Genomic DNA, 14092 nt, shown 5'->3' with positions numbered 1-14092 from the left:
TTTCTGTGGTTTTCAAAAATTACAGACCTGGATGGTCTAATACATATAGGTGTTGGAAGTTATTCAGTCGTCGTAAGTATCTTTTCAATCTTATGGACATTACTGATTTAACTAGGATTAATAATAATGATAGTACTAACGTTGCATGGAACTGTTAAAGTCATAGTTCAGTTATGCTTAGAGTTACATGAGTGTGGCACCCATATGAGCGTAAAATCAGAATCAGATTACTTTTTCATTATGGAACAAGTCTAATCATATTTGTGTTTGACAATATTTTGTGCCCTTGCAAGTTTTAGGCAGTACTGACATTCTTACGCAGGTCGTTGGATGTTGGTTGTGGTCTGCTCCACATACCACATAGTTTTCTTCCCAAAGAAACACGCAGCATTTGAAGAACGTCTTGGACCTGGTTGAGTTTATTTGCAGATGTGGTTGTTCATTGGCAGCTGATGTAACAGTTGTGCTACAAGATAATTTTCTGTGGTTTTAGGAGTTGTGTAGAAACACTAGGTGTTTCTATTATTGCTTGCAATGTTTGATGCATTGGTTGGTTTGATTTATTGGTTACAATGTTTGATGTTATTCAGAAATGAAAGCGAGTCATGTTTTTCTCCCTCATAAGCTAGAAAGGTTACACCATGGAACATTACCGTGCGATGCACTCCTACTGTGATACAATTTGGGGATTCTTAGGTTTATTACCCCAAGTATTTAAAAGGAGGTGTCAAAAGCTGAAAAACTGAAATATTCACTCAGCAGATAAACATGCTGATTTCTGGCACTGAATTCTGGTGTCTTAGAATGAGACTATATCCATTAACGTGCTTTCAGCTTTTGAGAAGGAATAGAGATGAAGGACTGTGTTGTAAGACTTTACCAACCTAGCTGGTTTAAAACACTGCGTTAAATGACTGTATGTCCTAAATATTTTCCCACAAAAAAAAAAAAAAAAAAAAAAAAAAAAAAATCTCCTTTCAAGTACCCAAATTGTGTTTCTGTTTCAGGTCAGAATAAAATCTGCTTTATTCCGGGGATGGTTGGACCCATCTTGGAAATGACTCTTATACCAGAAGTTGAACTACGAAAGGCCACAATCCCAATTTTCTTTGACATGATGCTGTGTGAATATCAAAGGACAGGAGAATTCAAAAAGGTAATTAAAAATACTCTGTCTAAAAATTAATTAAAGTATCTTGTGGTTGGTTTATTTCTGGTATATATTTGTTGTGTTGGCTTTTCTGCTTACAGAAAGTAAAATCCAAAATATTAAGAACAAAATATGAAGACATTAAGCTCATGTACAAGTGAGTGGAGGCTCTCCAGAGTGATTTAGTTGGGCTTAAGTAAAACTTCCGTCACAATGACAGCAGTAAGGCACTGGAATAGGGGCCCAGACAGGTTGCAGGATCTTTGTCAAAATTTTCAAAATTTAACTGAAAAACGTTCTGAACAGCAAGACATGACATTGAAGTCAGCCTTCGGTTAAGTAGGAGGTAGAATTAACTGACCTCTAGGGGTCCTTTCTAATCTGAAATTTTCGTGATGCTCCTTCCTTGTGACGTAGATATTGATAAGCCAGAACTTCCAATTTTTAGTACAGAATGTGTGATGGAAGTAGCAGGGAATAGTTAATTATAAGTTCTCAGATTTCTCAGGAAACTCTAACTTGTTGAAATATTTATTGTGAGAAAAATAACCACTGTGAAGAACTGACATTCCTAGAATGACTTCTGCAGCAATATTGAAAAGGAAAAGGATTTTTAAATCACAAACATTAAATATTTTTGATTGATGGAATAGAATAAGGAAGGTGGAATAGGACATTTGGGAATGTAATCTAAATCTTGTGCCACCGCTTGCTGTGTCTACCTGGGCAGTGAGTATCTGTCAGCTTCTTTCCTACCTGCCTACTCCATTCTCTGCAAGCTCTTTGGGCATGGACTTTACTTATTCTGTGTTGGCACACTGCCTTTCACAGTAAATTTTAAATTGGAAGTTGAGGATTTGTAGCTACACAAATAATTAATTTAGAACAATCTGTGTAAGGGTAAGTGGCAAACAAAAAGCAATTATTTTAGACATTCATAGGAAAGCAAATATAAATATGTCACTCGGTACCCACTTATGCTTAATGCCTTAAATCATGTGGGGCATTTCTGTGTCAACTAAGTGTGGAACACACGAGCAGATGGAATTTCCATTTTGGTCTGTATTCCACAGTGCAAAGCTTTTGATTTAAGGCCAAGAGTAAAAACTGCTTTGTGTCTGTGCATCTGTTCCCTCCATGTCCTAATAGTCCTATATTTGCCTTCTTAAAAATGTTTTCCTTCTCTTGGCTTATACTTCATCTCTTGGGAGAAATGCACAGGTCTATGCAGACCGAAAATCCTGAAAACTCATCAGTCACACTGACCGATTAACAGGAGAAACAGCTTAGGAGCCTGGAAGATGCCAGACACTTAGGTGACCCCTTAAATCACTTTGTATGCTAGTATAAAAAAGTTTCAGGTGATATTTTTTCAGTGCTGAGGAACAAGGACATTCATTTTATTACAGCTTAAAAACAGGAGATAATTTTTATCAGATGGCACTCAAACTCTCATAACTGAGCAGATGAATCTCATTGGATTCTAACATTCTGTTTTAGAAATAGCGATCAGTTACTGATCCAGAATTGTGGTTTTTATTCTCTCCTTTCCTATGGATGAGGTAGTTTATCTTAATTTCATAAACTTGCACCTGTAGGTTTGGCGGTTCTGGTAAGTTTTTTTTTTAAATATATTTTAAAGGAAAGGCACATTAAGTTTTATTAAAATTGCTACTATCTTAATTAGGAAAGACAAAGAAATAACATGAATGGAAAATTATTTCTTAAACACATATACTCTAACTTTTGCTAGTGGGCAATTTTCATATACAAATCGGCATTTAGTATTATAAAGGATATTTTGTTAAAGATTTAGTATAAAATTTTGAGAAATATAATGTTATTTCATGACTCCTTTAGGAACTCAGGAGCCTCAACTGACATTCAATGAAACCATAGTTTTGCTGAACTTTAAAAATAAATAATTAATTTCTAATCCAATCCTCTCTCATGAGAAAGGGGGAACAAAACCACAGAGATGTCTTTACTAGTTGAGTCTGTACGGGCACTGGAACTAGAGCTTGGCAGGTACCTGCCACATGATTTAATGAACTTTACCAAGAAGAGTGATTTCATTAAGTTGGTGTGGTACTGTGCTGACATCTGCGTGGCGGTGGCAGTGCTCCGTTCTGGGCGGACGTCCATGTTACGCTGGTGCTGACGCAAGAGGCTGTGTCCTGCTTTATGTGTACAACGTATATGTGGTAAAGATATAAAGTTATTTAAATTTATCAAGCAGGAATTTTTTTTATTTAGCTATTTCTAGGAGTTCAGCTAATCCCAGAGAAAACAAAATTCCACCTCTGGTTATCTCAAGAATGATATACTATATGTATATATATTTAATGGAATGGAATATAAAGGTAGGTGTATGTCATAGTAAGGCATTTTTTTCACAATCCTTCCTTTTACTTTGCATGTGAGTCCCGTTCACCCAGAAGAAATGTTATACAAGCTTGTCATTTTGACTCTTAAGTGAAGGTGTGGGGAGGGAACCATTAATACCTACTAATTTTAGCCATCGAGGGTCTGTCTGTCGTTAGCTCAGAGAGCTAAGGATCTTGGAAAAACAATTTATCCAACTTATGCTCAGCGTCTGTGGATAGAATTATTCCTGCAAATATATTCCCTTCTCCTTCAAATATAAAGGGAAACCAGTTGTCCTAGAATCCCATCCTCCGAAAGGTGATAACCCATCTTTGCTTGAAAGATCAGATTGTACATTTTATTAAGACTTCCCAAAGAAAGACACATCGTCAAACAACTAGTACTGTGTGTTCTAACTGATAATCTGAGGTCAAAAGCTAGAAAAGACTTATTAAAAACCAAAAAAACCCCAAACCAAATGACAACAACAAAAAAATCCCCAGAATACATTATGGATTTAACTTAGCTTAGGAAAGATTAATTCATCTGTGTTTTTATTTTTCATTCAAATAAGTCGTTCTGTTTGTGTTTGGTATTTTCAATTTAGTATCTCTCATGGGCTCCACCAATTGCTGAAGCCGTCTGGGGAAGCTTTCTGTATTTGCTTTCCTAGCGTTAGAGGATAGATGTTTATTCTTAGTGAACCTATTGGAGTCTCGGATCTTTCTGAGATAAGAGCTGTAAAAGGTTACTAAAAGAGTGAGTATAGGTGTTCGCAGCAGGCTCCTCTGGCGTGTGTGATTTACCACTGATAATTGATACCCGTATTTCTTACTCTCAGTTCTTGAAATTCTGTTATGCGTAAGGATTTCAGAAGGATGGGAGATCATGGTGTTAGCAGAAACCAAGTTTACATGGCTTGGTGTTTCAGACAGATCCACGTAGGAAAAATGGAGGTGGTGTGTGCTTTGGTATAGAAGTGTGTTCAGAGATACGGAGATTTCCTGGATCTGCGAGGTAGCTAAGCAGATGGGTTTAAAGCCAAATTGGTGCCAATGGCAGTTGGGCACACTGTTGAAGTCAGAGCAGAAATACACTTTCCAGGGCTTAATTTTGGCACAGACACGTTAAAACTTAATTCTGTATTTCTGCCAGCTTTTTATTTATTTTGGTTCAAGCAACTGGCTTTTTTGCAGCTTGTTGAGAAACTGCAAGAAAGATGCTTAGGAAGACCTTTTTTTGTTCAGATCCAGCATCTGTGAAATTATTGCCTCGTAGAGAAGTAATCAATTCTCTACCTGCTGAATAAGTACTGGGAAGGATTTAAGAGGTGGGTGACTTTTAACTGGTGCTTGACTTGCACTATATTCACAGATTTCTGTCTTACTGCAGTAAATCCACAGGCTTCGGCTCTAGAAAATGACTGGATTGGGTGTTTTTGTTTAATATTGCCCTGTCCTGAAACTGCTGTTACTCAAGTTACTATGCACTAGTACACATACTACTTACACATAGAAGTTAACTCTGAGCCCTTTAAACTTCTTTTTCAGCCTGGACCAGCCAGAACTTTCCCTCCCCGCCCCGGTTTCTGTATATTTCAGTGACAGGTCTTTATTCTCTACTATTGGTATAGTATGTGCAGTTCCACTGGCAGTCTTTAATTTGTATTCTAATTACAGAGAAAGAACTACATTAGAGCATCAAAACCTGCAAGCAACAGGAAGCAGTATTGTTCTTGATCACAGAGTATTGGTATTCCTAACGAACCAAAATACTTTGTGGCCTCTAAAGAAAAAATAGGATTCCCTCTTACTTGAAACTCTTACAAAAAATGATTATGAAATATTACTAATGTAGTAGTCCTTCTCAAAATAGAAAATGGGATTGCTGTTTCTACTGGACAATTTATGGTTGTCTCTGAGAACATTATGGGAAGTGTCTCTTTAATACAGAGATCTGAAGTCATTAAGTAATTTGTGGAGCAGTGTAGAGCCTATTCAGTACGCCAGAGAGATGAAACATTTGCTGCCAGCTTCTGTTGAAATACTGGCTGACTGTGTGCTGCTCGGTTCTGCAGGAGCTAGCCCTGTGCTGCTATTAATGTTTCTCATACATATACTGTGCAGGTTTGCACATTCACATTCAGCAATGACCTTTCATATGTAGGCATCTTACTGGTAATGAATAGCAACGTGTTTTCTCAATTTCCCCCTTCATCCAGACAGCAGACGATTTTAACCATTCTGTGTCCATTTAACACAGTGCTATTCATGTTTTCATGAACATGACTTTCCTACTCAGTCATGCTAAAATATGCTATGCCTGGCGCTGAGCTGGAGAAGTTGCCTGTCTATGCCATTGAATATTGTGTACACAGCTTGTCACATCAGCCCCCTGTGCAGTGTTTAAATGTTTCTGTTCGAAGCATTGTAATCATATGAGCAATTTGGGTTTCACACATTTACAGCTGTGGTTCTGTTGTTTTGACTGGGTCTGAGAAATATGAAGTAGTTGAAATTGCTTCTTCCTCCCTGCCCCTTCTAGAGAAAAGAGGTGTGCGTCTGTAGTGCCTAATTTTCTGCACCTAGTTCTTTGCTTTTTGTGTGAGGAGTGTAGAAGTTAGGCCCCTTGAGGCAGCGTTTCAAAGCTCCTTCACAGAAGCAACAGCCCTCTTCAGTCTGCAGAGCAGTCTGCTGCATCGGGATGGCCCAGTGGATCTGGGGTTGGATGCGCGGCTTCCTGCTGTCTTCGATGAATACTGGTTGAGTAATCCTACGAGTTCTTCTGGCTCACTGTGGATTTGTAGCCATTGCTCCGACAAGGGGAAACCAGAGAAGTTCTACAGTGGATGGGTAGCGACCATGTAACATCTGTCAGTTATCTTAAAACTCTAAATTTGAATAGAATTTGTTTTGTTTTGGTTTTTTTTAGGTTGCTCTCAGGGCTAGATCTGAGGATGTTTAAATAGAGATTTTTGTATATTATGTAGCTTATAAATCTGTTTCTTCAAGAAACTGTTTTAACATGATTGCACTGCTCGATTTTAGGGGGAAAATCATTTGATTGGCTTATATTCTGGGATGGCTTGGATCTTTGACACTTGCTGATCCTGTTTAGCTGAATCACAGGACTAAAATGAAGGTTACCAAATATTCTGGAGAAAAACAGGGAACACATGGGCTTCATTCTTGAAAAACACTGAGTAATATTTCTGGGTGGAGAGTTTTAATCGTGACCTACTTGAAGAAGTGCACGTAGTAATGTGCTTTTCAATTAGAATGGCAAGTTCTCTACAACTGCAGGAACTGTCCGTTTCAAAACACAAGTCTGAAGATAGGCATGACCTGTTTTGTGTTCTGTTATGGGTTTGTGTGGCAAGGTTTTAGTAGCGGGGGGGCTATAGGGGTGGCTTCTGTGAGAAGCTTCCCCCATGTCTGATAAAGCCAGTGCCAGCCGGCTCTAAGACAGACCCGCCGCTGGCCAAGGCCGAACCAGTCAGCGACAGCGGTAGGGTAGCGCCTCTGTGATAACATGTTTAAGAAGGGGAAAAAAAGATGTGATAAAAGGGCAGTCAAGAGAGAGGAGTGAGATGATGTGAAAGAAACAGCTCTGCAGACACCAAGGTCAGTGAAGAAGGAGGGGGGAGGAGGTGCTTGAGACGCCGGAGCAGAAACGCTTCCCTTGCAGCTTGTGATGAAAGACCATGGTGAGGCAGGTTGTTCCCCTTCAGTCCGTGGAGGTCCATGGTGCAGCAGGTGGATCCCTGAAGGAGGCTGTGACCCCGTAAGGAGCCCTGCCAGGACCTGTGGACCCGTGGGGAGAGGAGCCCACGCCGGAGCAGGTTTCCTGGCAGGGCTTATGACCCCCTGGGGGACCCACACTGGAGCAGCCTGTTCCTGAAGGACGGCACCCTGTGGGAAGGACCCATGCTGGGGCAGTTTGTGAAGAGCTGCAGCCCGTGGGAAGGACTCACGTTGGGGAATTTTGTGGAGAACTGTCTCCCATGAGAGGGACCTTCATGCTGGAGCAGGGACAGAATGTAAGGAGTCCTCTCCCTGAGGAGAAAGGACTGGCAGAGCCAACATGTGATGAACTGACCGTAACCCCCATTCCCCGTCCCCCTGTGCTGCTCGGGGGGAGGAGGGAGAGAAACGGGAGTGAAGCTGAGCCCGGGAAGAAGCGAGGGGTGGGGGGAAGGTGTTTTAAGATCTGGATTTATTTCTCACTATCCTGCTCTGATTTGATTGGTGATGAATTAAACTCCCTTTTCTCCCCAAGTTCAATCTGTTTTGCCCATGACGGTAGTTGGTGAGTGATCTCTTCCTGTCCCTGTCTCAGCCCTCGAACCTTTCATCATATCTCCTCTCCCCTGTCCAGGTGAGGAGGGGGAGTGAGAGAGCGGTTTTGGTGGGCACCTGGCATTTATCCAGGCCAAGCCAAAACGTGTTGTAAGGGGAAGAACTATTTTGTTATATGTAGCCTTGGGCTTGGCTTCCAAATGACTTAAGATACTTTTTTTTTTTAATTTTCCACTGATATTTTTCATTTTATGTTGAGGACAAAAATAACAACTTATCTTTTGTATTTCTGTTACGAGTATGACACATAGCTATCAACTATTTAAGGACATTGTACGAACATGCAAATCTTAATGCTTTAAGGTGCTTGGAAAAGGGGAAAGAAAAAAGCCCTGAACAAACCATATGCATGTAGTATGGTTTCCAGGCTTTGATTTCCTGGACCTGAACACAGTCTGCATAATATATGGCAAAGGCATTGCAAGCTAATTACAAATTCTGATCTAAACATATTAGGTTGGATTAACCTGTGCAAAATGGCAAAGCAGTTTCCTGTGCGTAATGTAGTGCAAAGGCTTTGAAACAACAAATTACAATTGTGTATTTATACTGCAGTAACACAATAACATTTTGAAGAGGCTTCATATATTCAAGGTATGATCCTGCAAGGTGCTGGGTTAAAATGTAATGCAGCATGTACCTCCATTTGCTGAAGAGGTAACGGTATGTTGCTATGGTTAGATTAATGGTGTATTACCTAGAAATTCTCCAGAGATGTTGCTGTAGTTTATTACACTTTAAAGATGTGAAGTTGTTGTCATTGACAATCGGCGTGCATATTTGTAACAACAGTTTCGCAGGGTAGCATTACTTTCCCAGATAACTTTTGCTTTACCTGTGTGATGAACTTTGAAAATAGTTTTTTTCTGAATATTGTTAGATATTTTTCCCTTGCTTAATTATGTAAGACTACCTGAAGAGTATAGAAGAGATTGTTACAGGGTGTAACGGGAACGGCAAGTGAATAATACAGATAACATCTTCACATACTCAGCTTCAGAAAATTTATTACAGGAATGACTGAGCCCAGTAGTTAGGTTGAAGTTTCAAGGGTGAGTGTGCAGACTGAGGTTTAGTGCTTTTCTGTAGGTGAAGTCTGGGATAAAAGGAAACCTAGAAGCGTTGGAGTTTGAAGAGCTTGCTGATTAGTGATAGCTAACAAGGTGTGACCAGTGGAGAGATATTAACAGGCTTTCTCTCTTTGTGTACTCAGAGGCTGCATAGATTCTTTCTGACCTTGTACTTTTTAACCTTACAAGTAGAGAAATGAGGCTGACGATGGCTCCAGGTGAAGCAGTGTCAAAACTGTGAAGTAAAATTCAAGACATGATGCAGTAGAGAGGAAAGAATTCTTTTTAACTACAAAAATAGCTTGTTTGCTGTCTCTGTCTGTATGTCACTGTTTCCTAATTAGGGTCTAGATAGACCTAAAGAATAGCAATTAAATAAGGTATTGTATATTGTAGGATTGTTCATATTTTATCTGGGTGAAAGTGATTCTACTTACTCTGAAATCCTGTATTTCAAATCAGAGATGTTCTATGAAAAGCCGTAATACAAACACTGTAAGCCTGTTTCCTCAGGTTATTTTATCAGTTTGTGCTAAGGAACAGGTATCTGGAGATAGGCAGATGTGCATTATTCAACTGGAATATATTCATGCATTTAACCCCTGGGAATGTGTGATAGAATAAAGATATTCTTTTGATGCCATACTGAAATGTGTTGGACCTCTGGATATCTGTTCAATATTTTGATTTTTTTTTTCTCTATTAGTTTGAAAATGAAATAATTTTGAAGTTGGACCATGAAGTGGAAGGAGGACGTGGGGATGAACACTACATGCAGTTATTGGAGTCCATGTAAGTACTGCGTGAGACTAAAAGCCTTCAGGATGGGTTTTTATACTATTATTATTGCTGTTGCTGTTGGTGGTGTTATTATTATTACCATCATCATCACTTCTCAAGCTGGTAACCTCACTTAAAAATAAAATAGAATCTTAGCATCTTTTTTTAAGAAGGGACTGGAAATAGCATACCATTTCAGTAAACCTGGTTTGAGTTTCGTTTTGCTCGTTGAAACTATTTTCCTGATTGCTTTTCAGTATTTTGTGCTTCAGCTAAATTATGAAGAAATTATACCTAACCTATATTTCTCTGTCCAACTTTCGAGTGAAGATAACTCACCCCACTTTTTAGTCTTTCCCCCTTTTTTCTTATAACCTTGCTTGTTTTTATTTCACACTAATGAGAAGAAGGTAGTTTAAAAGGTCGTGCTTGCTTTTCTCGATGTCTAGATTGGACTGAAAGAGATTATTCTCTGAACTTACAAAAGGTCACTATCCTGGAATGAGAATATTGTGAAGTGCTACAGTTTAATAAAAATATTTCAATTTCTATATTTCTAACAACCCTAAAGCCTGATATAGCATCTCCTTTTCTTGTTGGCCGCGCATATTCACTTTGATTCTCAGACTTCACAGCTGTGTCTTCACTTGCGGCAGGCTGCGTGTGTGGTGTGCTGGGCAATGGAGGAGTCCTTGCGCCTGCCGCTGAGAATTTGTTCCTAGCTTTGTGCCGTAGACTGTAAGAGTGAGAAAGCGCGTCCCTCATCAGGCACTTTCTCAAGCGTTGATAACCTGATAGTTAAGTATAAAAATGCTGTAGCGCTTTGGCTGCCTGACAAAATCGATTTGTGACATTGAGTGTGTAGGTTTTTAGTCTCTCAAAGCCTGCTCCCTTGTGTTATTGTGTAGGGGGTAGCAATCTTTGCAAAGTCACAGCCCTCACCGGATGAAGCATGAAAACTTTGTATATACCACAATGGAAAAAGGTCTACTTTCAGTGAAAACACTATTTTGTAAAAAATACTGAATCATATAATCAAATAATAATATATAAATGTTATGTGAGTAATGTGTAATTATGTTCTAATCAAATAGTAAACTTAAAAATAAACAGCATTTAAATCAAATGTAATTTAAATGTTCAGTATGTTAGTTTAATTTCTGTCCTATGAGGAAGCAGATAAAATAGAGGGGCAGACATGAAAAAAAAGTAAAAGTACCGACATTTTCAAGCAATATAAAACCATTCTTTGAAACTGATACACTGGCAAGGACAGGTGAAGTTTTTAAAGTGTCTCTTTCACTTCCCAACATGCAATGACTATGTAAACTGAGAGCAGTAAACTAATTTTTCAGTTTTGAATGTTCACCATCTGACTTCAAGTCTTAGGAAGGCGAAGAGGTGATGCAGAGCTAGTCAGACTAGCTCTTGGTACGACCGAGAACAGGCCTGCAAGTGCAGAGTTTTTGTAATCACAGTGCTGCAAAGCCTAAACCGCGATGTCTGCCTGAACTGTCGCCACAATTCTTCATCTCTAATACTGGGGATTCAGCTGACACAGTGGATATTTATTGCAGTGCTAAACTTTCCTTGCTGCTAGTAAGTTTTATTTTTTATATATCCATACTAAATCTTCCTTGCCTCAGTTTAAGCCAATTATTTCTTGTTTTACCCACAGGGGACATAAGGAATCATTTATTCTGTTTCTCTTTGCAGCAGCTTTTAACAAGTTTGAAAGTTGCTGTCAAGTTTCCTTCGGTCTTCTCTCTAGGGTAAACAACCCCAATAATTTAGTTTCTCATGTGGAATGTTTTCTGGAAACTCCTACGATGTCTACATGTATTTTGAAATACTGCATTGCCTTAAAACTGGAGACAGTATTGAAACCGAGACTTTCTCAATGCAAAGAGAAAAGCTTTCTTCAGATCTTGTGTATAAGACTCTTTGAAGTTTACATTTTCTGAGCTGTGTAACATTGTTTGCGTGTCTTGTTTGCTTTCAAATATTGTTCTAGAGAGCTGGTACCTGTCCAGGTAAGCCCCATCCTTCAGTAGTGCAGTTAAATAGTCTCATCGCACACCCTACATAGCATTTGACCTTCCTGCCTATCCAAGTACCCTCCTTTCTTTGACGTATCTGTTTTTTTTCCCCTTGATACTGTCACGTCATGTTGTACGAGACTTCAAGTTGAAGGTTTCCACATTTCTAAAGATGTCACTTGATATTATCTCCAGATAATATTTTTTCTTCTGTCCTTGAAGTTGTTTAGTGATGTCTGTAGAGCGACAGTGGAAGCAGAGGCTGCTGACCTGTCTGTGGTAGGATCCTGTTCTCTTCTCTCTGTTGTTTCGTTGGTTCTCCTACCTTCACACCTTTCAAAGCAGGGATTTCAAGCCTCTGTCCCCAGCTCCCCGTTCCAACTGGAGAGAGACACGGTTAAACTGGATTTGTTCATTTGGTCATATTTTCATCAGCTAATTTCCTGTAGCTGCCTGCATTCCTGCACAGTTCCGCTTGCCACCTGATGCAGATATTTAGCTGAGGTCAGTGACTGCCTTGTGTGTTGATGCTCACCGCTGTAACCACCGCTGACCCACACTGGGCGGTTGCTGGGAGTTTCCCTGTGGCCAATAGACTAAATAAGGTCAGCAGCAGTTTAAGCACTGCCCTGCATTTGACCACAGTCCTAAATGTTAGCGTGCACCATGGTGGGGTTGTGGCCTGCGCTAACCAGCGCTGACCTCGACAACACCGAGGAAGAGGTGGGATAATATGGAACAGAGGAGGGGCTGTTCTCAATAGCCAGAATAGACAAGGGTGCCGTGTTTCGGGAAAAGGAGGAGAATCTAGCTGTATGAACACAGCTTGTGCTGTGCCGCTTGTTCTCAGGCTCAGAAAATGAATTCTGACGTGTTTTAGTGACTGATATAGGCACAACAGAAAACGGCATTTGGAAGCTTTCCAGTTCCCCATCACTGCAGTGGCCCATCTTACGCAGTTGTTTTCTCAAGCTTTATTGCATACAATTTTTATTTTAATTCTTGTATTTTTTTCAAGCTCTGTTTAAAAATTCAAAGCTATCTTGCTCTCTCCTGGAGAAAAAAACCCGCGAAACTTCTAAAGTTTTGTGGTTCTTTTTTATTGGGATAATTGTGTAAAGCTGAGCAAGACAACTTTTAAATCCTCCTTCACGAGACAGGTATTCCTCTATCTTGTTAATTTTGTAGTTCTTCTCTGTGTGTACTCCAGTTCATCTTTCTTTAGTGACTGGAGTTATGTACTGTATCCTGGGCAAGATCTAGCAATAGCTTGTGGTTTATGTCAATGTTTCTCTACTTGTTTTGGAAAGAGATGTGATGTCTTGATGACTCATGTTTATTTCACAGTCAAGTAATGTTCACAGGCCTGCCTGATTTGCTGTCATTGCAAGTGAACCTGTGGCAAAAATTCACCATAGTCACTTAAATGGTGACTGTACTTTCTTTTGTTAGTGTCTTATCCTGTTTCTGATATTTACATAGGGCTATGAGGATGATGAGGGGACTGGAGCATCTCTGCTATGAGGAAAGGCTGAGGGAGCTGGGCTTGTTCGGCCTGGAGAAGGCTGAGAGGGGACCTCATAAATGCTTATAAATATCTCAAGGGTGGGTGTCAGGAGGATGGGGCCAGGCTCTTCTCAGTGGTGCCCAGTGGCAGGACAAGGGGCAATGGGCACAAACTGAAGCAGAGGAAGTTCCGTCTGAACATGAGGAAGAACTTCTTCCCTCTGAGGGTGACGGAGCCCTGGAACAGGCTGCCCAGGGAGGTTGTGGATTGTCCCTCTCTGGAGATACTCAAGACCCGCCTGGACGCGGTCCTGTACAGCCTGCTCTGGGTGACCCTGCTTCGGCAGGGGCTTGGGCTGGGCGACCCACAGAGGTCCCTTCCAACCCCTACCATTCTGTGTTTCTGTGATATGTAAAAACCCCCGTTTTTCCTGTAAAGCGTTCCAGTCTCCTGTATGTTTCTGAGGCTTCCTCACTTTTTTCCCCACACGTATCATTTAACATGCTCCAGCCTATGCTGTCAGTTGTTAACTTCAGACACATTAGTGTTTAACAATCCATTTGCAATATGTTTAATGTTGAAAGCCATGTTTCCAGAATTTATTTAAATATTTCAGTTATTGTTTCAGGCTAGTTAAACAACAGCAATTGACGCATTCTAGTTTTATCTGTTAGCCGTTATCAGTCACATCTGGTACAGTATAAACATTCTTTCAGGGATGCATGTGCACACTCCCTCTGTCTCAGCAAAATAATTCGTGTGTTAGAGCTGTACAATCAAAGGAGTAAATAAATTACTTTGCCTGAGTTAGAACTTTGAGA

At 40.1% G+C, this 14092-nt stretch overlaps 1 protein-coding gene across 1 annotated transcript in view; it reads left to right on the top strand.

The window, feature by feature from the left end:
* DOCK2 (dedicator of cytokinesis 2) overlaps nucleotides 1–14092 on the top strand; it is a 203232-nt gene that overhangs the window by 157368 nt on the left and 31772 nt on the right. Inside the window, exons 33-34 of the mRNA XM_075442046.1 lie at nucleotides 1008–1156; nucleotides 9652–9737. Of these exons, the coding sequence (XP_075298161.1) occupies nucleotides 1008–1156; nucleotides 9652–9737 (235 nt within the window). The remainder of the gene's footprint in view (nucleotides 1–1007; nucleotides 1157–9651; nucleotides 9738–14092) is intronic.

This window comes from Opisthocomus hoazin, chromosome 23 (assembly GCF_030867145.1).
Source record: "Opisthocomus hoazin isolate bOpiHoa1 chromosome 23, bOpiHoa1.hap1, whole genome shotgun sequence".
In the NCBI taxonomy this organism is placed as follows: domain Eukaryota; kingdom Metazoa; phylum Chordata; class Aves; order Opisthocomiformes; family Opisthocomidae; genus Opisthocomus; species Opisthocomus hoazin.
This window is presented reverse-complemented; position numbering and strand designations above follow the sequence as displayed.